General features: G+C 43.1%; 1 protein-coding gene across 50 annotated transcripts in view; it reads right to left on the bottom strand.

Moving 5' to 3' along the window:
* LOC118428438 (fibrillin-2-like) overlaps nt 1-26,115 on the bottom strand; it is a 68,337-nt gene that overhangs the window by 18,210 nt on the left and 24,012 nt on the right. For 15 of the 50 annotated variants that reach the window (XM_035838695.1, XM_035838533.1, XM_035838523.1 and 12 more), the window contains 36 exons: nt 25,194-25,349; nt 23,875-24,033; nt 23,490-23,648; nt 22,177-22,335; nt 21,782-21,940; nt 21,430-21,588; nt 21,057-21,215; nt 20,695-20,853; nt 19,635-19,793; nt 19,300-19,458; nt 18,946-19,104; nt 18,209-18,373; nt 17,665-17,823; nt 16,645-16,803; nt 16,000-16,158; nt 15,716-15,874; nt 15,391-15,549; nt 14,807-14,965; nt 14,283-14,447; nt 13,989-14,147; nt 13,004-13,168; nt 12,538-12,696; nt 11,168-11,332; nt 10,610-10,774; nt 10,155-10,319; nt 9,643-9,801; nt 8,879-9,037; nt 8,496-8,654; nt 5,228-5,386; nt 4,121-4,279; nt 3,604-3,771; nt 2,981-3,139; nt 2,422-2,586; nt 1,973-2,134; nt 1,027-1,188; nt 427-594 (listed from right to left, as the gene is read on the bottom strand). In XM_035838695.1, coding sequence (XP_035694588.1) covers nt 427-594; nt 1,027-1,188; nt 1,973-2,134; nt 2,422-2,586; nt 2,981-3,139; nt 3,604-3,771; nt 4,121-4,279; nt 5,228-5,386; nt 8,496-8,654; nt 8,879-9,037; nt 9,643-9,801; nt 10,155-10,319; nt 10,610-10,774; nt 11,168-11,332; nt 12,538-12,696; nt 13,004-13,168; nt 13,989-14,147; nt 14,283-14,447; nt 14,807-14,965; nt 15,391-15,549; nt 15,716-15,874; nt 16,000-16,158; nt 16,645-16,803; nt 17,665-17,823; nt 18,209-18,373; nt 18,946-19,104; nt 19,300-19,458; nt 19,635-19,793; nt 20,695-20,853; nt 21,057-21,215; nt 21,430-21,588; nt 21,782-21,940; nt 22,177-22,335; nt 23,490-23,648; nt 23,875-24,033; nt 25,194-25,349 — 5,787 coding nt within the window. Of the gene's footprint in view, nt 1-426; nt 595-1,026; nt 1,189-1,972; nt 2,135-2,421; nt 2,587-2,980; nt 3,140-3,603; nt 3,772-4,120; nt 4,280-5,227; nt 5,387-8,495; nt 8,655-8,878; nt 9,038-9,642; nt 9,802-10,154; nt 10,320-10,609; nt 10,775-11,167; nt 11,333-12,537; nt 12,697-13,003; nt 13,169-13,988; nt 14,148-14,282; nt 14,448-14,806; nt 14,966-15,390; nt 15,550-15,715; nt 15,875-15,999; nt 16,159-16,644; nt 16,804-17,664; nt 17,824-18,208; nt 18,374-18,945; nt 19,105-19,299; nt 19,459-19,634; nt 19,794-19,993; nt 20,057-20,356; nt 20,516-20,694; nt 20,854-21,056; nt 21,216-21,429; nt 21,589-21,781; nt 21,941-22,176; nt 22,336-23,489; nt 23,649-23,874; nt 24,034-25,193; nt 25,350-26,115 lie in introns of all 50 variants that reach the window. The other 35 variants (XM_035838610.1, XM_035838673.1, XM_035838626.1 and 32 more) reach the window with 35 other exon arrangements.

Raw genomic sequence — 26,115 nt, forward strand, 5'->3', positions numbered from 1 at the left:
CAATAGGAAAAAGTTGGAACTTCTGCCAACTCCCTTCTGAACTACTACCACTATTACTACTACTACTAATGATAATAATACTGTATTTACAGCTTATGTCTTTTAGCATACAGCTACTTTCTGTACTTTTAAGGAATACAGTGGAAGCCGCTTAATTGCACACCCAATTTGCCAGCGAATCCCGTGCAATTATCCGGCGTGTGCGATAATGCGAAGTTACCGCACAGCCACGGGATTTTGGGATCCCGTGCAATTGACCGAAGTGTGCGTTTATCCGACGTGCAATTAACTGGCTTCCACTGTACTATACTGTATGAGTGTCTGTGTTTGCTAGGTTTGCTTTTGCTGTTGTTGTGTTTGTTTCGACCAGCAGTTTCAAAAGTGATTTGAATGAAATCATTACATGACCCATGCATGTGTACTTACGATACATCTCCCAAAAGCATCACACTGTTCTGAATGTCCGTTGCAGTCACATCGAGAGGGTTGAACTTGACGGGGCTGGCAGTCATTGGGTGTGCCCCTCCTGGCATCTCCATAGAAACCAGGGCGGCATTCTTCACACTCAAAACCAATGGTGTTGTGCTGGCAATTCTGAAAATCAAAAGCGCACTCAATTCAAAGCATTACCAGGACACAGACAGTAAAGAAAGCTTATACCCCAGATTTAAGATGACAAGGCTCAAATGCAGCATTGTCCTATGCAGGGACATCCAACGGCGCTAGCAAACCGCCTCTTGTCTGTACTCTGCTATCTCAACCATCATGATCAGTTCCTGACCACCCTGCTTATAAATATTAATGAGTTTACCCGCAGCCTTTGCGAGATCCCTTTTAAAAACTGAAAGGTCTATTCTCTGATTGGCCGACAGCTGGTTTGTGGCAACACCCACAGGAACTGATCGTGATGGTTGAGATAGCAGAGTACAGACAAGAGGCGGTTTTCCTAGTGCTATTCAGGATGTCTCTGCGAAGGAGAATGAAACGTGGATATGGGAATTTTTTTCTGCAAAGGTTGATCCTTACCATGCACCTGCCTAGGTCATCACAGAGGTTGGAGTGTCCATGACAGTTGCAGCGCCGGGTCTGGTCCTGTACGCAGTCGTTAGGCGTGCCACGTCGGGCATCTCCTGAGAAGCCAGGGGCACATAGCTCACACTGGACACCGTATGTGTTGTGTTGGCAGTTCTGGATTGATATAGAAAGAGAGAAATTAACAGTGTATGAAAGAAATGTATCTCTTTGGAAATGTATCACTTCAGAAGAAATTATTGGTATTAAAAAAAATTTATAGCTACAATTATACATAACAAAGCAATATAGACTCTACAGGCTTGAATGCAACCAAGGACGTAAAGGATAAAGCTATACACAGAAAGCTGGTGACTTAAAACTTTTCATATGTCACTTAATCTAAACTGAACATCGATTCTTCAAAACTACATGTAAATCGAAACATGCTATCAATATACAAGGCGTTGGTGTCATTCATGACAGTGAGAGTGATGAAGATCACATAAAAGCATTATAGCATGATGTGAACGAGGTCTAGGTCACTCTACTCTAGAAGTTGATCTGTAGGTGCAAATGCACCAAAAAGGGTAAGTTCTAACATCATGAGATGGGCCTGAAAAAGCTCTAACAAAAGGGAAGTACAAGTTTTTGTAAAATAGGAGTATGGACTCAAGTTGGTATGTAAAAACTGAAGTATTTGCCATCATCTCAGGACAGAGCAACTCCTTCATCAGAAGGGCAGTAATGGTCCTTGCCATGTCCAATCTAACTACAAGTCTTAGGACATTCTTACTATAGCTTTCTTCTACTATGAGTTTCTCATGCAAAAAGCCTGGCCACTGTTCTAGAGACAGACTCAAATCGTGGGACATCAATGGTGATATGTACAGCAATTCAGCAGACAAACTACAGTCACTACTTGAAATGGGACCAGTTGTCATGCAAAGGAAGGACATACAATGCATCTTCCCAGAATGTCACACTCATTAGAATGCCCATGGCAGTTGCACTCTGGTACCACCGTGGGCTGACAATCATAGAAGGTCCCCCTTTTGGCATCCCCTTGGTAACCTGGCAGGCAGAGGTGGCACATGGCGCCCATGGTGTTGTGCTGACAGTTCTGCAGAGGGAGTAACAGCACAGCAGCTGGGACAGCTGTCCTGCTTCAGTAACACTCGGAAATACTACCTACAACCCTTCTATGCATCAATGCCTAAGGGCTACTATTTATTTCTGCACGCACTAGCTGGTAGTACTACTGGCAGTGGTATACCTATGTCTACAAGCTGTCCATTTGTACAGACTACAGTATTTCTAGGAATGGTTTTTCAACTAGCTACAGCAACTACTCATCCTAGAAAAAGACATGTAAAACGATGTTATAAAGGAAATGATGTTATATCTTACCAAACACCTTCCACTGGGATCACACTGGTCAGAGTGGCCATGGCAGTTACATTGTGGCTGTGGCTGTGCCTGCTGACAGTCATTTGGCGTTCCCCTGCGAGCTTCACCAGAGAACCCTGGTAGACACAGCTCACACTCGCGGCCATAGGTGTTGTGCTGGCAGTTCTATGAGCAATATCAATTGTTCAATCATCTTGGTTATATTCAAGTTTATAACCAGGGAGATAGTCTACACCGTCTAATGATTAAATATTTCAAATTCTTATTTTATGCTTTTGGTTTAATACTTGCTCATTCAACTTTATATCGGATTCAAAGTTTGCAAATCATGGATAAATGTGTTGTTCTCCAAGGGGAGGCTTATGTCAAAGGTAATGAATTAAAGTCTGAAAATCAAGAAAAACTGCCCACATTAAAAAAAAAGAGTAGAATGGTAGAAGAAAATGAACTTTCAGTGCAATTAATACATCGTTTGTCCAGAGGCTGACAACTCACAGGCCCTTAGACATAGAGGCGTCAGGGTGAGAAGTGAGAAGGTGAGAAGGCACAATTAACTTACCACACAGTTGCCATTAGCATCACACTCCGTAGAGTGGCCATGGCAGTTACAGGCTGGCTGTTCAGGCACGCAGTCATTAGCAGTTCCCCTCCGCGCATCACCAGCAAAGCCAGGCAAGCAGAACTCACAGTTGGCACCATATGTATTGTGCTGGCAGTCCTGTTGAAGCAGTGCATTGATAGGGAAGGAAGCTAATAGCATTGTTTTGAGCAGCATTTGTACCTTGTAGGTTGAAGTCACTTGATGTCAAGAGGAGCAAACGTCCAAGCAAAGCCTGGTCTGTGCTTGTTGCTTCAGAGATATCTATGATAGTATGATCACAGGTAAAAAGGACCCCTTGAACCTGATTTCTTGATATGATATAATGATTTTACTGAATATCTAAAACAGGTTTCCCCTAAAAATGATACCTTCTTAAATGCCATGAAAATATAATTGTTCCCTCCCTCTCCTACGTTGATCAGAATAGTGCATTATCATACTCTACTCTGCTCATAAGCTTGCGCACATGAACTTTTACCCTGCAATCTGCTTTCACAATGCCTAGTCCTACATTTGAAAGACATGTGGATACTTAGCAGAGTGACCCCAAGAGTAGCAAAAGTAGAAAATTTCAGGCCTACCTGGCAAACACCCAGTTCATTGCAGGTAGAAGAGTGTCCATTACAGTTACAGGCTTGTGGCTGCGTCTGCTGTTTCTGGCAGTCCTGTGGAGTTCCCCTGCGAGCATCTCCTGTAAATCCTGGCATGCAGTACTCACACTGGTTTCCATAGGTGTTGTGTTGGCAGCTCTACAGAAACAGGAAAACGGAACCATTATCTCTTGAACCTGCATATGACCAGACCAATGTCCGTCATACAAGCAGCAATGATCCCTGCCTGTTGCAGTTACATGACTTGTTTGTATTGTAAGGTTAGTGTTAGCACTTCACTATGCCTGTACCTTGCACTTTGGGTGGCTGAAAGTATCAAAGAGATTTTTACTGCAGTTTGATCCATACCAGCCACTCAAGCACGGACAGGACATAATTCTGAAGCTGTCATTGCAGTCTGCAATAATCTTTTTGATGTTATTTGTTATCACTTTTTTCACTTTATTTTGGTGAGGTCAGGACTAAATCCCTGAATTTTTGCTCCTACCACACAAGCACCGTCAGAACTGCATTGGTCTGAGTGGCTGTGACAGTTGCATGAAGGAGCTGAAGCTTGGCAGTCATTGGGTGTTCCCTGTGTTGCATCTCCTGTGTAGCCAGACTGACATCTTTCACAGTTTTCCCCCTCCGTGTTGTGCTGGCAGTTCTGCAAGGCCAGTCATGTTTGGTTTGTAACATTCCACATGGGTTGGACTAGCGACCTTACCAAAGGTGGCGGGGTTCATGCCATGACGTTGAGTTGCTTTTACAGCAATCGTTAAGGGTAGCTTGGGGAGTTATCTTGTCGCAGATACAAGATGTCATTAATCGGAAATAGGGGAGAAAAGATAGACTCTCGGGCAATTAACAGTGTTCTTGCTACAGCAGTGGCTAGAAAGATTAGCACAATATATTGCACAGGACAGAGCAATTTTTTTTTCACTAGGACTAAGCTGCAGTAAAGAAATATCAGCTGCATTTATCATTAGTACAGCGAAGAGGTTACCAGCTGAGGGGCAAAGCAGTGCCAGCTACAGGTGCTGTGAAGACAAGCATATCATATTAGCTGCAGGAGCTGACGATGCTGGTAAACAGGAATTAAGAATTAAAAGGAGGTGGTTTAGCTGCAATGAGAGGAAGGCATTTCGTATGAAAATACAGCATTGCAATGAGAGGAAGGCATTTTAAATAAAAATAAAGCATTTCGTACAAAAACAAAGCACAATGTATAACCAGTAAACATTATCAAGATCTTGGTACTCAATCTGCAACACACCATCTTTACTTACTGTGTTCAGATTTTGGCAATAATGCTTTGGTACTAGACAAAGAACACATTTGGTACTTCAGTTCAGAAATGACTACCTTGTCCGTGGTGCTGAAATCACCGTGGTTCTTTACTCCATTAAGTCCCATGCAGCTGAGATTGAAATCTATGCCTTTAAAGGTGCACTTGGTTATATTCATTCTCTATAAGATTTGATTTCTAAGGATGCAGTATGAGTTAACATTGTTTGGGCTGAGAAGAGCTCTGGTATATGGCCAGCCAGCCAAGAATCCACATGATCATGTGAGTGGTAGTGTATTTTCTTCTTGGTTTGACAGAAAATCTTACCTGACACCTTCCATACTCATCGCAGCTACTGGAGTGGCCATAGCAGTTGCAGGTAGGCTGGGCAGCACGACAGTCATCAGGTGTCCCTTGTCGTGCGTCGCCAGAGAACCCTGGCATGCAGAACTCACACTGGGATCCGTATGTGTTGTGCTGACAGTCCTGTCATTTGAGGGCACAAAATATGACAGTGAAAAGGAAGCTTAATGAAAGAAAGTCCTTATTATGGCTCATCAGCTATCGTTACTTTGAGGTTTGCAAATATATGAGACTTCTAGTTTATCTGATCTCTGGAAGTAAAAACAGAACATCTATTATTTAATGTCAGACATGTACAAGTAATCAAACCTTGTAGTGTTTGAAGGAACAGCAAATATCCAATTAGACCTGTCTGACAAGGCTTTAAATCATTCATTTTCCCAATCATTTGTATAATCCATCCACTATATACGACCACACCGGCCACACAAACACTCATCCATACACTTCGGACACACTCTGAAACGCAAGTCATTCATTCAGTAGTCATCTGGTCTCTGTTGTAATTGCGCTGTTGTTAGCAATGGGCAGATTTGCTATTGAGTGAGCTCAGTCATTACAGGCCCTAAAGGATATCTCATTAGCCATGTAAAAAGTTGTTACTCTGCAGCTTTCAGCACTTGGGGACATGCTGAAAAGGGGAAGGTTCTTAGTAGTTAATGTGTCAGAGGGTACATTCTGTAAAAGGGGGCAAGAGCAAAGTCGCAGTTGATGCAAATTAAAGATAGGGGAAGGTTGAGAGAGAAACGAAAAAAGATCAGAGCAAATCATACAGTTAAAGCAATAGGAGCAAGAAATATCCAAGACAAAAATAAAATAAACATAAAAACATACAATAATATAAAACAAAACAAAACAAAAACTTACTGTGGATGACAGTGAAAAGAAGTGCCATTCTCATTTTTCTCATGACTACAATATGTTCTCTGAATTAGTAGTAAACAAACTGAAAACGTGCTGCTGGTCACCCTGATCATGCCGTCAACTAATGGTGCATTTATTACACATTGTGGTGCAACTAAGTACAAGTATACAGACATCATTGTGAAAAGTACAGATATCTAAATGTGCTAAGACAGTCACAAAATGTGCCAGCTACATGTACATCAACATATAGCAAAGAGGCCAACACTTTCCAAACAGCTGTGTTATAAGTTTTGATATGCAATCATCATGACCGAAAGGGTGGTAACATTACATCACTACTACCATTTCCATGATGCTGTTTACAAAATGCCTTTGAAAACTAATTGTATTGAAAATATTTTTCTTAATAGCAATCTGAAGAGTATAGCCACTTTGTAGGTTGGTGCTTTAACAGACATATTTTACCAATACATGTATATTATTACATCCATTAACATTCATCCACCGGGTTCCATATATCCACCACTTTAAAAAACAGTAGGTTTGAGAGCCGAGGTCTCTAGTGCTGCATCCCCAGGTACATGTATGCTCAGTTAAGTCTTAAGATATACTGGGGTGCATTATACAGTGGAACGTCAGGTTGGAGATCTGTTTGGACGAATCTTTTCAGGGTGGCAGAATTAGGCCACACCAATTTAATTTCTTGGTTCACGAATTTGCTCGCTCCTATTTTTTGCCAAAAGAAATAAAAATAAAAATTACCACTCAGCAAATTTTCACCATTAATGAAACCATTTACCAATTTTCTGGTGTAGCAAATTGGCCTTTACATTATAAGCTTCTTAAAATGTGGGTATTATCATTGCAGTTATATTTTTCATTCATGAAGAATGGGACAAACATAAAAACTGACACTACTTTTGTAATTTTCAACGAACAGGTGCTGTTACTGTACAGTAATAGTGTTTTTGTACTTTTTTCAAGCTGAAAACTTTTTAGTCTTTATGTTTTGGATTAGCCTTTACCTTTACCCCAACCATTTTACAATTTTTATTTTTATTTCGCCCTCTCGCTCCATATTTTTTATGAAAAAATCTGTGAACCAAGAAATTAAATTGGTGTGGCCTTATGTAACCTGGTGTAATTTACGTTAGCAGATGTTACTGCCTAAATAGACTTTGAGTTCAGAGCATCGTGATGCAGTACTTTTTGCCATCTCCTACAGCCACAATTGGCTCTCACCACAAGGAACATAAAGTATGACTATGACATGAAAAAATCAAATCCCCACTTTTATCACATTATGTAATATGTAACCTCAATTTGATTTGTGGCTTGATGACAAAATTAGACCTGAAATGGTGATGTGAAACCAAAGCAAGGGTGTATATCATTATGGAGCAGATTTGCCAGCAAAGTAAACAAAAATTTCAACAAGGTAATAAATGGGACTGCTAAGGATTTCCATATCAATTATCAAGACCATGTTTTTTCATGCTAGCTACCTACCCCCGAATAGACCTTTGGACTTAACGCCTCTCTGAGTCTGACAATAGCCATGGGAGAGATGGTAAAAAGGTCTGTATCAGGCGTTCCTAATGATTTGTCTTGACAGACATAACTTTGGTTTTCCAACCATGGATAACTTACGGCTAACATTCAGACTTGTTAGATACAAAGTGAGGTATTTTGACAATAATATAGCTGCACCTGAGTTGAGTGAAGATCAAATAAAAAACAGAACACCACTACTACGGAACATAATACAGTAACTGTTGATGTTACATCTACATGTATATGCATCTATTTGCAGTTCAACAAAACATGGATTTGATAATTACGTGACTATACATGACCTACAACAGTAAGACACATGGAACAAAGTACCATACTACAGTAAAAGCAAACAGAGAAAACATAGATGTTTTGCATTAATCTTTTCCATTCAAACAGATAATACACATGTACAATAGAACATTTATAAAGCACAACATCTCTACAGTTGAACTCTTAATGCTGTTGAGAAAAGAAGAAGACAATGATTAGTGATAGATGCGGTGTAGAAACACACAGTTTAAACCATTAGAATAGTCGTATAAAAAACAAGGTGCCTTTCTAGCAACATACTAAGGAATAAAAAAAGCTTCAACCTTAATAAAGCAATGATTACAATTTCTCCAACAGTGCCACAGAAAACAAGTGCATTATTATCAATTATATTACACTGAAAAGACAACAACAACAACAGTGCTGCTGGAAGGGATAGAACATATATAGCATTAACACATATAGGATTGCACATTTTACAGACAATCCGTTGAGATTTGAATATTACCTCCATTGTTCAAAGCATTGGATGACTTACCAAACATCGTCCCATCTCATCACAATTGTCTGAGTGGCCGTAGCAGTTACATGTAGGCTGCGTTGCCTGACAGTCAGTGGGTGTTCCCACGCGAGCGTCTCCTGAGAAGCCTGGCATACAGTACTCACACCGAGAGCCATACGTGTTGTGCTGGCAGTTCTGTAGTATAGACCAGAATAATATCAATAAAAATGAGACCCCCATAATACCAAATCATTACCGTACTTTCTCGAATAAAGTACACACTTTTTAAACTTTTCAAAATTCGATCGGTGCTACAAAATGTTAGGGTTCGTATTTTGTTTGAGGTTATTACATGGACAAATGGTCAAAGAGACTAAGGTAAAGCAAAATGTACATGCAAACAAAGTATGAATGCTCACCACACAGTTGCCACTGGCGTCACACTGGTCAGAGTGGCCATGACAGTTGCAGGCTGGCTGTGCCTGCTGACAGTCGTTTGGTGTTCCTCGTCGAGCATCACCAGAGAACCCTGGCATACAGTACTCACACTGGGAGCCGTAGGTGTTGTGTTGACAGTTCTGAAATAGCAAAGAAATATTATGTATATAGTAGAGTGGACTTATTCTTTATCTAACCGACATTGATTGCAACACAGCAGAGCTGTCTCCAGCTTAAAATTTCTTTCCGTCCCACTCATTGTTTGATAGCCCATGTTGCTAATTGTCCTGGTGAAATATGTCATTTTAATCTTATAAAAGTACATTTTTAATAGTTTCATATCATTTTTGGGATGGATGGTTTGAAATAATTTTCTGTCCCAACAAGCAAATTTCCATCTCAGGGCTGGTTCTTGAGATGTCCCTGCACCACAGTCATCCCTAAGTAAGACATCTTGAGCCAATAGTTCCATTTTAAGAACTTTTATTCAGCATGCCAGCAAAGAAATTAGATATTAATGCAGATGTACATGTGCAACCACCTCAAACTTGTCATTAAGGTATTTCATAAATAGAAATTGACCAGATAATCTGATGCCCCAAAGAGTATTTGATCTTTCCTTAGTGAAGGCCAATCATTTTGAAGAATCTCTTAACTATTCTTCTAATGAATTATGTCCCAAACACAGCTGAGGCAGCAATCTGTTACTACTATAGCAACAGCCCTAAAGTCATGACATACTGACCTGGCAATTCCCACTTTCATCGCATTGGTCCGAATGCCCATGGCAGCTGCATGTTGGTTGTGTCCTCTGGCAGTCCTGAGGGGTACTCCCTCGCCCATCTCCAGTGAAGCCAGGCAGACAATACTCACACTGAGGCCCGTAGGTGTTGTGTTGGCAGTCCTAGGGAAGGAAACATGATGAAGTCAATAATTGTGTATGTGAAACGCAAGAGGGGCGAGTAGAACAGAAAGAAACAACATGCCGACACCCGGGATCGAACCTGGGGTGACAGATTACAAATCCAACATGCAAACCACAACAACAAAAGCTCAGAGCTGTTGGCATGGTCAGTTTGGCAGCACTTGAACCCTACTGTTATACATTTGTGATATTTTGTTTCAGTTGCAGCAAAAATTGATTGACAGGTTTCTCTGCAGGGAACTTTGGTGGCAGCTGTTTAAAATGGTGCTTAAATCTGTGATATTCTTGTTTATTACAGAATTACAGAAATGTCTTAATGGCCAATCCCTTACCACACAGTTTCCATCACTGTCACAACGGTCTGAATGACTGTGACAGTTGCACACAGGAGTGGTCTGTTCAGGTACACAGTCACTGGGCGTCCCAGCACGGGCATCACCAGTGTATCCAGACAAACAGGATTCACACTGAGGTCCATAAGTGTTGTGTTGGCAATTCTGTAGGGATCAGAAGTGTTAGTAAGGTTACACATCACTGGCTCCTAGGTTATTTGACATGAACATTTTCTAATGTTGAATAATATGAGACTTATGCTAGCGGGTCGGATCGCCCTCCGGCCTTCGGGCGATCCGACCCGCGGTCGGCCTGGTACCTCGGGTGATACGGAATATACCGTGTTGTACTAGTATTCTATATATACATGACACTAGAAGAAAAGGGACATAACCATCACAAAACAGGTTATGTGCATGTTTTTTTTAAAAGAACATCATTAACTTTATCTTACCATACAGTTGCCATCATCATCACACTGGTTGGAGTGGCCATTGCAGTTACAGATGGGTTCGGGAACATTGCGTACACAGTCTGAGGCAGTTCCAGTTTTGGCATCACCCGAATATCCAGGCAAACAGTACTCACACTGACGGCCATATGTGTTGTGTTGGCAGTTCTGTGGGAAGAGAAGATGCCATGACAATCTTCAATGTGTTACATCCTATCATCCTATCATCAAGTGTCATATAATGCTTTCTTGGCACTTCTAGGGCCCCTTGAAACAGACAGCTCCACTCACTTTGCATCTAAATATTATAAATGCAGTTGCTACATCCCAAAGGTATGTCAAGTACTAGTAAATCTGATTACCCAAAAAATTCAAAATACCTTACACTTTCTCTCCCCACAATATTCCCTAACTTGTTCTAGCGATGGTAGATGTTTTATGGACGTGGTGACTGTTAATCCAACTGGATTTGGCAGCTGCTTAACTGGTCTTGACAGGGTGGGATGAAGTGGGAGGAGTCATAATGACTGGAGACAAACATGATGAAGTCTTTGGTCTCACCAAGCAGTTTCCACTGCTGTCACACTCATCAGCATGTCCATGGCACTCGCAGGCCGGCTGCGTCTGCTGCTGATAACAGTCACTAGATGTTCCTCGTCGGGCGTCACCGGAGAACCCAGGCAGGCAGTACTCACACTGAGGACCGTATGTGTTGTGCTGGCAGTTCTGTAGAGGTCATTTTCATCAGCAGTTTGTACAAAATAGCCCTTTTTGTTATCAATAATTTTTCTTTATCATCACCTTACTTATATATATCCTTTTATCAAGATTTCCATGCAACAGTTCTTGTAACCTTTATGAGGCCATTCTTCAGACTTGTGCTTGTAATATTAATGTAAGCAAGCACCTTTTTATATTGATTAATCAGTTAGAAACAGCATATAGCAATAAAACTTCATGACCATTCCACTGGTCTTTAGGAAGATATGGAACTTGCAGGAACACCAGGACATCACGGAGGTAAGGAATTCAATGCAGGGGAACTGGGTCTGAGTGTAGGGAAAATATATCACCATGGACAAGGAATAGGGGATTACACTTCAGCCATGGGAATGGAAGGGATCCATTTATGGAAACAAGAAACATAACCTGGGGATAGGCTAGGGAATGTTTCTGGCCAGAGGAAGAAGAAGAAGAATGTAGAAATGAAACAAAACACGAAGAAGGTAAAGGGATGTACATGTAGGTACATTTGTAAGCAATCCAGAAGGGGGGGGGGGGGGGTAGGCTGGACATGGAATTGATACTGAGATCTGGGGGTATGGGAAAGGGGTTCAGCAAAAGCAGACTTTTGTTGACAAATGATGACATTGGGAAGGGTGAGGTGTCTGTCTCACCGAACATCTTCCTACACTATCACATTGATTGGAATGTCATGGGGATGGAATCTGGTTATGAGAGGACAGGGAAACAAGTTATGGAAACAAGATCTGGGGATAGGCTAGGGAATGTTTCTGGCCATGGGAAGGAGAAGAAGAAACTAGAAATGAAACAAAACATGAAGAAGGGAAAGGGATATAGGTAAGCAATCCAGAGGGGAGGAGGGGGAGCTAGATATGAGTGTAGGGAAAATATGTCACCATGGACAAGGGATTACACTTCGGCCATGGGGATTGAAGGGATCTAGTTATGGAAACAAGACCTGGGGATAGGCTAGGGAATGTTTCTGGGCATGAGGAGGAGAAGAAGAATCTAGAAATGAAACAAAACACAAAGAAGGTAAGGGGATATAGGTAAGCAATACAGAAGGCGGGGGGGGGGGGGGCTGGACATGGAATTGATCTGAGATCAGGGTGTTTGGAAATAGGTCAACAAAAGCAAATTTTCTTTGACGAATGATGACATTGGGAAGGGTGAGGTGTCTGTCTCACCGAACATCTCCCTGCACTATCACATTGATTGGAGTGTCCATAGCAGTTGCATCTAGGCTGGGGCAGCTGACAGTCATTAGTTGTGCCTCCCCGAGCATCCCCAACATAGCCAGCCTGGCAGTACTCACAGCGTGCCCCATATGTGTTGTGTTGGCAATTCTGCAAAATTAAAGCACTTCTGAACCAACCACTTCATTCCAGTTCCAACCTATTTCCTTTTTTTCTAGTTGATGTTCTGTACAAACACTACTTCTGCCAGGTCATCAAACAATTGAACATCATGCTGGTGGAATCAGTCTAGGCCTGTACCATTGCCACATGATGATACAATGTACATGTATGTAAGTGGTCATCGCAAAATAGCAAAACTCGGGGGATGGGAAGACTTGCTGTGGCATTAACACATGATGAACGCAATTTCAATGGGTCTGATTTGCTTCAGATCCAGGAAGTTAGCAGTGCTCACCAGACAGTTGCCTGCACTGTCGCACTGGCTGGCATGGTTGTGGCAGTTGCAGACAGGTTCTGGTGTGTTCTGAACACAGTCGTTAGCCGTTCCCCTGCGAGCATCACCAGCAAAGCCTGGCAAGCAGTACTCGCACTGGGGGCCATATGTGTTGTGTTGGCAGTCCTGGTAAAACATAGACTACATGATTAAACTACATGATAAAGTTGGTTACAACTGGGGAAGGGGGTGTAAGAAAAGGTGGGGATATTGCTCTGGGAAAGGGAAGATTTGATGACCTTGATAATCCAAAAGAACTGATAGCAGCTGATTTGCTGATCTAGGTAAATTTTCATCAAATGTCACTCCTGGACAAAAACTGGTCGAAACATTTTCTTCAGAGATTGCTTACTTCCAAGACACATATCCAAAGATTGCTGTCAGACATAGAAGATGTTTCCAGCAAATGTGATAGAGCTCTCAATATACAAAGGAAGGAACAAATTTTGAGCTGTAATATTGAGCGAGCTGTGAATCAAGAAAGATCTATTTCTACCTACTGACATATATGTAAATATGACAGCTGATGTCACATTCAACCTCCTAACTAGATGACATGGTACACTCTCCTTTGTAGGAGAACAGAGAACATGATGACAGAGTGGCAAAGCTCACTCGACAAGCAACAAGGGATCTTAGAAAGCCAGGATTGCAACAAAAATATTTGCAAAGAGCACGCATTACAGGGTGCAGGTTTCTTACAGGCAGGCTGGGTTTCCAATCCCAAAACCTGGTGGTCTAAAAGAAGAATCACTAGCCACTAGACTAAAAGTGCACAGGAATCCATTCCAATAGACTCAAAGCTGAGACGGCTGGGCAAGACTTGGCTAAAGACAGAAGAAACACGCAGAATCCTTGACAAAATACAAGGACAACAAATCGAGGTGTACAGCACACTGGGGTTTGCAGGGGAGGGGATTGCTTTCCGTAACCGGTGATGGCTCACCAAGCAGGTCCCATCCAGCTCACATTGGATGGAGTGTCCATGGCATTCACAAGCTGGCTGTTCTAACTGACAGTCATACTGAGTTCCAATGGTGGCGTCACCAACATAGCCAGCCATACAGTATTCACACCCTGCACCGTATGTGTGGTGTTGGCATCCCTGCAGGAAGTATCAACTTTACTGCATTATTAGAATTACTGTTCATGCAGTGCCTCGCAAGAAAGAGATAACCTGCTAACAGCAATGTCAATGGTGAAATATCATGCATTGGCAAATATGCAATTGAGGGCTTACCACACAGTTGCCTGCACTGTCACACTGGCTGGCATGGTTGTGGCAGTTGCAGACAGGTTCGGGTGTGTTCTGAACACAGTCGTTAGCCGTTCCCCTGCGAGCATCACCAGCAAAGCCTGGCAAGCAGTACTCGCACTGGGGGCCATATGTGTTGTGCTGGCAGTCCTAAAGAAAGATATGAAGTAAACAATGACTTAGCTAAAAAGTGTCAGACGGAACTTTAAAAGCACCATGTTAGCAGATGGAATCAGCAATCAATTTACTGGAGTTTACCACTGGTAAAGGATCACTGAATTATGTTATATACTGTACAATGTAACCATCAGGTGGCTAGGGCCAAAGTGCCATACATCTGCTCTCACTCACTTAAGTCGTTTTGTTATGAAACAACAGGTTGAAAAAAATTGATGTTCTACCAAAGACCTTGGTTCTACCAACTCATGCTTAAGTAATCATTGGGCCAATCTGAGTCTGAATTCTGCCAATCTGTGCATCAAAATGTTTCTGAAAAAAGTTCTTCTCACCTCACAGTTGCCGTTGGCATCACACTGATTGGAGTGGCCATTGCAGCTGCAGGCTGGCTGATCCCGCCGACAGTCATTTGCAGTCCCTCCGCGACCATCACCAGAGAACCCAGGTAGGCACAGCTCACACTGACGACCATAGGTGTTGTGTTGACAGTTCTAAGTTCAATCATTTCAAAGCAGGAATTAATGCGTGCCTTTGTTGTGCAGTACACTAAATCTTGCCGGAAGTTATCATATATAGACTGTGCTGTTTTTTAAAGTTCTGAATCAGTGATGTAAGCTGATTGGCCATTGAACTCTATACTCTGATTGGCCAATATAGTCAGTGCAATATGATATCCTGTAATCTGATTGGCTATCTCCTGCCCGATTCTCAGAGCGCCCTGCCCTAACTAGAGTAAAGGCTATAAAAGCCAGTGCGGTACCACTCTCTTGTCATTCTGATGAAGACTTTTGAATAAAAGGTCGAAACCGGTAAATCGTTGTGTTTCAGCCATCATCTTCTGACACCTAATCGACCAAGTGATGAGAGGACTATAAGAGTTTTCATGGAGTTGATGACTGGAGTATATTCCACTCACCACACAGTTGCCACTGGCATCGCACTGGTCAGAGTGACTATTACAGTTGCAGGTCGGCTGTGCCTGCTGACAGTCATTGGGGGTGCCTCCACGAGCGTCACCAGAGAACCCTGGCAAGCAGTACTCACACTGGGAGCCGTATGTGTTGTGCTGGCAATCCTGTGATTGAAAATGTATACCTTAAGTTTGTGTTTTGCCAATCAATTAAGTCTAATCAGAGATTTGACAATTTTGGCATCGTGAAAATTTCACTGTAAAATTTTCATGAAAGAGCATGAGCCTACAGCTTATGAAAATAGAGTTATAAGGAAAATTCAGGCCTTACCACACAGTTACCACTTGAATCACATTGGTTGGAGTGGCCGTAACAGTTACAGGTGGGCTGGGCCCGTTGGCAGTCATTGGCAGTACCTCTACGTGCATCTCCTTCAAACCCTGGCATACAGTACTCACACTGAGGACCATATGTGTTGTGCTGGCAGTCCTGTTTTAGAAAACACATTGTCTTTATATTTGCAAGGCAACAAATTTCCTTTTGATTAAAACTTAACTACATGTAACGCACCAACATTAACCAACAAGCCTACAGCTACAATGCTAAGGACTCACCACACAGTTGCCACTGGAGTCACATTGCTCTGAGTGTCCATAGCAGTTGCATGTGGACTGGGTCTGTCGGCAGTCATCAGCAGTGCCTCTACGGGCATCACCATCAAATCCTGGTAGGCAGTACTCACACTGACGGCCATACGTGTTGTGTTGACAGTCCTGCAATCAATAACATAGCACAAACTCCATTATCTTTACCAGATTGTCTCGTCATTGGTGACTCAGTTGAAGTATCTGTGTCTGCATCTGAGAATGGAGAGATGGTTTGTGGAGGTTAGTATGGCTTTGCTGCAATGATTTCCACTGTCCACACCACAGGTGGGATTAAGAAATGATTGATAATATGATTATGTCTCCAGCAGGTTGTATCCTGCTGAAAATGGATGATTCCTGAGCAGTCGTTCAAATGGATGGTGATATGGACACTTGCTCCATAAGTAGTGAGATGTGGAAGGGGCTGAGGATGAGATTCACATTGGCTTTCATCTTATGATGTCCTGATGGCATCCATTCCTTACAAATCTTCATGTAGCCATGTTTTACATGGAAGGAATGTTTAGTGGTGTTCTCCAATGTGGTTAAATCCAGGATGGTGATGACTTTATGGCATAAATGTTTCACAGGCAGAATCTGTGTTTGCCTCACCACACAGGTCCCATCACTGCCGCACTGACTGGAGTGTCCGTGGCATTCACAAGATGGCTGCTCTTGCTGGCAGTCTTCAGCGGTTCCTCTACGGGCCTCCCCAGTAAAGCCAGGCAGGCAATATTCACATTGAGCCCCATAGGTGTTGTGCTGACAGTCCTGGAGACAAAGCCTGGGTTTTATTTCATGGTTTTTCTACATTGGAGGGTTGAGTGCTGTCTTTGACAGTCACCAGGAGAGTATTTCTTAATATTCAGGCTAGTTTTTCACATATTCATTTGTGCATTTGTGACTTTGCAATATAATATCTATTGTCTCAAGTTGTTTTGTTGATTCCAAATATATGTAGAAGAAAAAACATCCACATCAATCTGTCTTGAACAGCAACATGAATTACTTCTATGGATGCTTTCATTTTGGTGTGAGTTAGTGGCAACGTAGCATTAAGCACTGATGTTCAGTAGCAAATTTCAGATGAAGCTGGTAAAAGGGCACCAGCGGTGCTTAGGACTTCAGCAATTATTTACCTTTTCTCTCACCTGAAGATGACTAGCTGAAGGGAACATGTCAGCTCTGTTGGTTAGGACCAACGCTAAGTGAAATGCTTTCCAGCAGGGGATAAACCAGAGTAAAGATAGGAAACTCAGCCCCAAAGAGAAGCCATCGCTCCATCACCCAAGGCTGGGCAGGGCAGGCAGAGCAGGAAAGCAATATACAGCAATTGCATTGGATGCTGGTACTTGAATTAGTGATGGAAAAGCGATGATCTATCTACAAGAGCAGCAGTCACAGGATGAGCATTGCAGAGGCTTTGCTGGTTCAAAGCAATGTACAACACCTTCAGGTACCAGCCAAATCTCCATTTATGCACAGGGAATAGCAGGTTGGAGTTAAGGCCACAGTCACTGTGATACAATGCTAGCAAGCAGCAGCTGGATGATGCATGGGGAAAAGTAAATCTTCTCCTCCTTAAGCATTCAGGACAGTGTGCTTTAATGTTGGAGTCATTAACATGCTCACCACACAGTTGCCACTGCTGTCACATTCGCTGGAGTGACCATGGCATTCACAAGATGGTGTGGCAGCTTGGCAGTCAGTGGATGTGCCCCCACGGGCATCACCTTCAAACCCTGGCATACAGTACTCACACTGGGAGCCATAAGTGTTGTGTTGGCAATCCTGTGGTTGAAAGGATGTGCCTTTACACATTGCCAGTAACAATTACTAACAGTGACATGAGATTAGCGTAGCCAGCATTCAAAGTTCAATTTTTCATACTTTTTCACCTAGCACAAGATCAGTCATGATTCCTGACATTGACGTTGACTTCATGTAAACATCTAAATGCTGAACTCATATTCATTTATACCAGTAACAGTACTTTTCAAATTTGCCATGGTCTATTTGATGATGACAATAATGTGGATAGCTTGCAACTGCAACAGCTTTGTAGATGTGGCAACCATTTATCGTAGCTACATGTACTCATGGAATGTCCTTGTCGGGGAGGGTTGATGACTTGGGGATGGTCAAGATGACATGAACCATGATACGTAAGTCTCACCACGCAGTTTCCACTGCTGTCACACTCATCAGCATGTCCATGGCACTCGCAGGCCGGCTGTGTCTGCTGCTGAACACAGTCACTGGATGTTCCTCGTCGGGCGTCACCGGAGAACCCAGGCAGGCAGTACTCACACTGAGGACCGTATGTGTTGTGCTGGCAATCCTGTAGAGGTCATTCAAGCCGTGAGTTGTTGGGGTTTTTTTAAAATAATTTTTTCCTTTTGTCTGTTTGGTCTGTGTAAGCAGCCACACTTCTCAGTGATGAAAGGTCATCACTGGGTAATGACCAGGACCTTGGGACAATGAATGAAGGTTTGTTTGTGTCGGGAGAAGCAATGTAGGCACGGGGAGGGGAGGGGATGCTGTGGGGACGATGCCTTGGTGTAAAGGAGAGATACAGCCATGGGAAAAGGGTTTCAGCATGAAGACACTCCGTGGGAAAAGGCTCTTGATTCAGGCATGATTCCTGGACAAGGCAAGCATATGATTGGGATCTGGATGTTGAGACAAGGTTGGCCACTGACAAAGGAATCTGGACGAAATTGAAGGATCTTGGAGCTTGGTCATGGGACACAATTTTAGCATATAAGCACTGTATAAAGTTTAGACCATCAGCAACATAACATTTTGCATCTGCCGTCCATGAACTATTTTCACACCAAACTCAGGAAAAATAGGAATCTGCTAGATTTTGTGTGAAAAACTTGCCACTAGTTAGCAAAATGAAGGTCTCACCACACAGTTGCCACTGGCATCACACTGGTCAGAGTGGCTATGACAGCTACAGGCTGGCTGAGCTTGTTGACAATCAGTTGGTGTGCCGATGCGGGCATCACCTTCAAACCCTGGCATACAGTACTCACACTGGGAGCCATATGTGTTGTGCTGGCAATTCTGTGTTTGAAAGGGCATGCCTTTTTGTAACGCCAGTAAACTAAACCATGATTGAAAGTGAGCAAAAGACAAATGTTTGCTTGTGGAAGAACATTGATACCAACAAAATAGGACACAACAAAGCAACCAAACATTTAAAGCAACCAGACATTTACAACAAATAATGGTTCAAAAACATTGTAAGCAAGTGCTCACCACACAGTTACCACTTGAGTCACACTCGTTGGAGTGCCCATGGCACTCACAAGCGGGTGCCGCCTGCTGGCAGTCACTAGCAGTGCCTCTGCGCGCATCGCCTTCAAAGCCTGCCATACAGTACTCACACTGAGGACCATATGTGTTGTGCTGACAGTCCTACAATTTTAAGAATGTGCTTGTCAACAATACGATACACATGGACAAAGCTTGAGTATTACACAAGACAAGATTTTGATACAATGTACTAACGTAGCAATGCAACAGACAAGAAAACAGTAAGGTGCCAAAACACAAGTTACGGTGCTGCAATATGAGTCCACAATAGAGCTCACCATACAGTTGCCACGAGAGTTGCACTGACTTGAGTGCCCATGGCACTCACAAGCAGGTGCTGCTTGTTGGCAATCATCAGCGGTACCTCTGCGCGCATCGCCTTCAAAGCCAGGCATACAGTACTCACACTGAGGACCATATGTGTTGTGCTGGCAGTCCTGTATTGGAAAGCTTGTATCTCAACAAACAGTACACGGTGGACATAGACAAATTCAAGCTTTTAACATATAACGGCACTGAACAAAACATACAGGTAACAATACACTTACATGTGCAGCAATGGCAACACAACAATATTACAGACAACAAACATGACAAAATTGCATGAAAAGCCTAATTGCACTGAATGAGTGCTCACCACACAGTTGCCACTGGAGTCACACTGACTTGAGTGCCCATGGCACTCACAAGCGGGAGCTGCCTGCTGACAGTCATTAGATGTTCCTCTACGCGCATCGCCTTCAAAGCCCGGCATACAGTACTCACACTGAGGACCATATGTGTTGTGCTGACAGTCCTGTGTGTCAAAGAATGCACCTTGTAATTTTTTGCCAGTGAATAGACCCAAAGTTTCAAGGAACTGACTATAGACTTCACATGATGAACAGAAAATTAAACTGAACATGTACATGTATGTTAGAGTTATTACAATAAAGCACAACAAAAAGCTTTAACACAGATAGTGCATGCAATTATTAGACAAGAATTTTACAGTGCTCACCGCACAATTTCCATCTGAGTCACACTCGTTGGAGTGCCCATAGCACTCGCAAGCAGGCGCTGCTTGCTGGCAGTCATTAGCTGTTCCTCTACGTGCATCGCCATCAAAGCCGGGCATACAGTATTCACACTGAGGACCATACGTGTTGTGCTGACAATCCTGTGGTTAAAAACGTTTGTGAGTGTCAAACTACTGTTATAACTCTGCCTGCTACTACAGGTGCATTAGTATTCATTAATTATGCTAATACAGCAGTGCAATAGAAAGCAAAACGGTTAGGTGTCTAAAAGCAAAACACAGAGCAGAGACAAATTCACAGTAACATCATGAATCCTCACCACACAGTTGCCACTGGAGTCACACTGACTTGAGTGCCCATAGCACTCACAAGCGGGCGCTGCTTGCTGACAGTCATCAGCAGTTCCTCTACGCGCATCACCGTCAAAGCCAGGCATACAGTACTCACACTGAGGGCCATATGTGTTGTGCTGACAGTCCTGTGTTCCAAAGGATGCACCTTGTAATTTTGTTGCCAGTGAATTGAACCAATGTTTACAGGAACTGAATTGCAAAATAAGCAACAGAAAATCAAACTGAACATGTATGTTAAAGTTATGACAATGAAACACAACACAACAAAAAGCAATACCACACAGTTATCCTGCATGCAATTATTAGACAAGCATTTTACTGAGCTCACCACACAATTTCCATCTGAGTCACACTGGCTAGAGTGCCCATAGCACTCACAAGCAGGTGCAGCCTGCTGACAATCATCGGCAGTGCCTCTACGCGCATCGCCTTCAAACCCTGGCATACAGTACTCACACTGAGGACCATATGTGTTGTGCTGACAGTCCTGTGATTTAAAACATACGCCTTTGACATAAACAAGATGCATATGGCAGTGTTGGGGTAGCATGGTCAGATATCATCTAAGTTTTAAACACTATGAACACAGCAACACGTGCATTAGTGAACACTGAATTATATTAGCACAACATGCTACATAACAAAACAGAAACATATCAAAAGACAAGGGCAGAATGTTATCTAAAAAGACAAGTGCTCACCACACAGTTGCCACTGGAGTCACACTGACTAGAGTGCCCATAGCACTCACAAGCGGGTGCAGCCTGCCGACAATCATCAGCAGTGCCTCCTCGAGCATCGCCCTCAAAGCCAGGCATACAGTACTCACACTGAGGACCATACGTGTTGTGCTGACAGTCCTATGATTAGAAATGATTGCCTTTCATCAACAGATGACGCACAGAGTTATGAGGCTATCACAGGAAAAGCATACAAATAGTAATTGTTTTTGTAGGTGCATTCATATTAGTACACAGTAGACAAGACCAAAACAACAAGATGTCAAAAGACAAACAGCGATTTAGAAAGGTATGAATATACAGGTGTTCTCACCACACAGTTGCCACTGGAGTCACATTGACTGGAGTGCCCATAGCACTCGCAAGCGGGAGCTGCCTGCTGACAATCATTGGCAGTGCCTCCTCTCGCATCGCCCTCAAAGCCAGGCATACAGTACTCACACTGAGAGCCATATGTGTTGTGCTGACAGTCCTGGGATTATACAAATTTTCTTCATCAACAATCAACTGGTGGATGGATATCTCCAGGAAAAAAGAATGAAGAATGATACCGCACAGATATAAACATTTCAACATACATGTAGTGCTTACTTTTACTGTGCATTAGTACACAGTGACACAATACAGTATTAGGCTATATGACATAAGACCACAATGTCTAAAGACAATTGACAGGGTGAAGAGGTATGTAACAACATGAGTGCTCACCACACAGTTACCACTTGAATCACACTGACTGGAGTGCCCATAGCACTCACAAGCGGGTGCCGCCTGCCGACAATCATCAGCAGTACCTCCTCGTGCATCGCCCTCAAAGCCAGGCATACAGTACTCACACTGAGGACCATACGTGTTGTGCTGACAGTCCTAAATAAGGCAAGTGAATGATTACCATCACACATTGGGACCATTTCTAGGGAGCATACCACAGCAGTCAACTCGAATGATGTTTTAGCAAATCCAGCCTTTAACACTGCTTTTGGATTCATAGATACTGTATAAAATACTGCAGCAAATATAAGACTGAGTAAGATACTGTAAATGCATTTGATTTCGCGGGGATTTAATTTCGCGGTAGCGGCAAAATGGACATTTCGCGGTGGATTTAATTTCGCGGTAGCGCCATCCCGCGAAATTCAATGCATTTTCAGCACTGCACTGTAGTCACGAACTGCCGTGTAAAACCCGGCGCCTCTACAAACCGCCAGTCGGAAAACACTTGCTGGTTAACCGGTAAGGGTCCTATACAGACGGATAGAACAGTTTCCATGCTTTTGACTTGTTCTTGCGTGAGCCACTGTTACTGATCTAATCGTATCTACCCTCTCAATACGTAATAGTATACAGTAGTACGACCTTTGTATCATGGTGAACATACTGTACAGTACTGTAATACAGTTGGTCGTATGAAAAAATTACATGTGTGTCTTCACCGTAGTAAGTATGTCAAACATTTCATTATACAGTGACAAAGACAGTAGTAGTATGTACATGGAGCGGAAAAGGGGCACCTTAGGCGGCGCCAGCAGACGAAATATTCGCGGTGGATTTAATTTCGCGGTGAAGCGGCCAGCGCGAAAACCGTGAATATTAATCCACCGCGAATATTTCTGCATTTACAGTACATGCTGTGCAGTTTGCATCAAGAGTAAAGCAACCTGCAAGATGCTCACCACACAATTGCACAAGCTGTACTGCCAATGGCAGTCACAAGGGGGCGCTATTACACATGTACCTACTACTAGACATTATAGTGTTGGAGATGCTGCAGTTTCAAAACTGTTATATGGCCTTTGCAGAAAGGTATATAAATAACACAGTCACAAATCATTGTGAGAACAAAGAAATGTCGACAGCCCAAAATAGTTAAGCAGTCCTCTTACTACTACTTACACTACTACAAAAAGTATATGTCATGTTGATTAAGCAATTTTGAATGCGCACGCTGCCACCACATTTGTCTTGTTCATTGTTACCACATCTGTGTATTGAGGAAAGAAGGTAAATGAGACCATGCTTACCACACAGTTACCATTGGAGTCACATTGGCTGGAATGCCCATAGCACTCACATGATGGGGCTGCCCTTTGGCAGTCATCAGCTGTGCCACTTCTTGCATCACCCTCAAAACCTGGCATACAGTACTCGCATTGAGGACCGTATGTGTTGTGCTGACAGTCCTATGGTTAAGAGCGATAAATGTGTTTGGTTATGTGTCTATTGATATACCTCTGAATGCTGCAACATGGATTGCAACAATACATTATTACACTGGTTTATCTTACTAAAATGTGGAAACCAGAAAATGTTATCAATAAAATATTTCAGTCTCCCATCCATGAGGAAAGGCAGGGAGGCTTGAGTCAGGTGGAAAGTTAAAAAGTTCACAGGTGGGACGATACTTACCACACAGTTGCCACTGCTATCACACTGGCTAGAGTGCCCATAGCACTCACAGGCGGGTGCTGCCTGTTGACAGTCATTGGCAGTACCTCCACGCGCATCACCTTCAAAGCCAGGCATACAGTACTCACACTGAGAACCATACGTGTTGTGTTGACAGTCCTGTTGGGAAATAGCAGTTGTTTTCAATGAACGTTTAATTGTGCCACTCGTAGTTACATGTCAGTCATGTCTGCAATAGTTATTTATGGATGAAGGGTGCTTGATGCCAAAGAACATGCCATGATGTTAAGCAGCTCTTGATACTCAGGAAAAGGATGCTGGTAAGGACCAGGTGCATTTTTGGATGCTGGGGAGGTAAACAGGCAACTCTGGATGCTGGGGAGGATAATTAACGACTCTGGATGCTGGGGGGGATGATAAGCAGTTCTGGATGCTGGGATGATAATCACCAACTTTGGATGCTGGGGACAATGATAAGCAGTTCTGGATGCCAGGGAGGATGATAAGCAACTTTGGATGCTAGAGGGTATAATGCTGGGGACGATGATAAGCTGATCTGGATGCTGGGGAAGACGATAAGCAACTCAGGATGCTGGGGACAATGATACGCAGCTCTGGATGCTGGGGAGGATGATAAGCAGCTCTGGATACTGGGGACAATGATAAGCAGTTCTGGATGCCGGGATGATAATCACTAACTCAGGATGTTGGGCAGGGAGGACAATTAGCAAATCTGGATGCTGGGATAATAATTAACAATTCAGGATGCTTGGGAGGATGACAAGCAGTTCTGGATGCCAGGGAGAATAAGCAAGTTTGGATGCTGGAGAGGATAATTATCAACTCTGGATGCTGGGGACAATGATAGGCTGATCTGGATTCCAGAAGGATAAAGGATAAGCAGGGAGGGGGATGTATATATCTGGATGCTGGGGAAAAGGATGTGCCGTTCTAGATGCCGGGACAAAAAGCAAATCTGGATGCTGGAAGGGTGAAGCGGGGAGGGTGATGAGTACATCTGACTCCTCGGGAGTAGGATGTGCTGTTCTAGATGTTGGGACAATGAGCAGTCCTGGATGCCAGGAGGATAATAAGCAGATCTGGGTGCTTGGAAGGAAGGTAGGAAGCTCTAGGTTACAGGAGGGTGATGAGCAGCTTCTGATAGATTCCTTGTGTTGCTTGGTGAAAATAATGCTCATTCCTCTATCCAAATGTCCTGAAAAAAAATCATGCTCTCAAATTGCTAGCTGGTGCTGTGCTCTTGAGTGAAGTGATCTTTCTGATGCAAATGCTTATAGCAACGCTGCAAGGCACCTTACCATACAGTTTCCATTGCTATCGCACTGGCTTGAGTGGCCATGGCAGTTACATCTGGTCACAGCGACACAGTCATCAGGGTTTCCTTTCCTGGCGTCACCAGTAAACCCGGGCAAACAGTACTCACAGTTGGCTCCAAATGTGTTATGCTGGCAAGCCTACAGACACATGCCATCATTAGAATACGCCTTTAAAGTCTACTGCTCTGCTTAGCATACTGTAACATTATTTACATGTATTTAAGAATACATGTGCATCAAGCTTGCAATGCTTTCCAACACTCAAGCAAGTGCAAACCTGATATCCATATTCGTGGATGACTGCTGATCCATGCAGATAGATGTCGGATAGGATACCCCATGTAAAGGGTGCCAGCATCCGTAGGAGAAGTTTGGCTGTAAAGGACCAGCAGTAACCTACAGAGAGTCCTGATGAGTTGAAATTGTGGACTTTGTGGAGAACATGAGGTATGGACCCATCTCTCTCATTGTATCTGACTGGATTACATGGTAAATCTTTAAACTGTGACAACTTGGTACTGATGATATTTTTCTGCAGCAGATCATGAGCTTCTTGAAGTTTTAGGTATGCCTGGTGAGCAGCCACTCCCTTTTCTTCAAATCTTGCAAAGGTTCAGTCCAGTGGTCCTCAACAGGGTAACAGTTGAACACATGAAGGGGATGAGAAGACATCGGTTGTCACTCGCTGTGTGCTGATACCTGTTTGTTACCACAATGAGGGGGCAAACTTGCAGAAGATTGAAACATTGCAGGGAGCCTCAGCTGCTTTATCAAGGGAAACAGCAGGTGTCAACCGTGTGTTCATGTCCACCACAACAGTTATTTCATTCAACCAACAAACCAACCAACCACTTTTTCCTCTGCATCCTTCATTCACAACCAGAGACAAACCTGGTAATACCGT

Source organism: Branchiostoma floridae, chromosome 1, assembly GCF_000003815.2.
Source record: "Branchiostoma floridae strain S238N-H82 chromosome 1, Bfl_VNyyK, whole genome shotgun sequence".
Lineage (NCBI taxonomy): Eukaryota > Metazoa > Chordata > Leptocardii > Amphioxiformes > Branchiostomatidae > Branchiostoma > Branchiostoma floridae.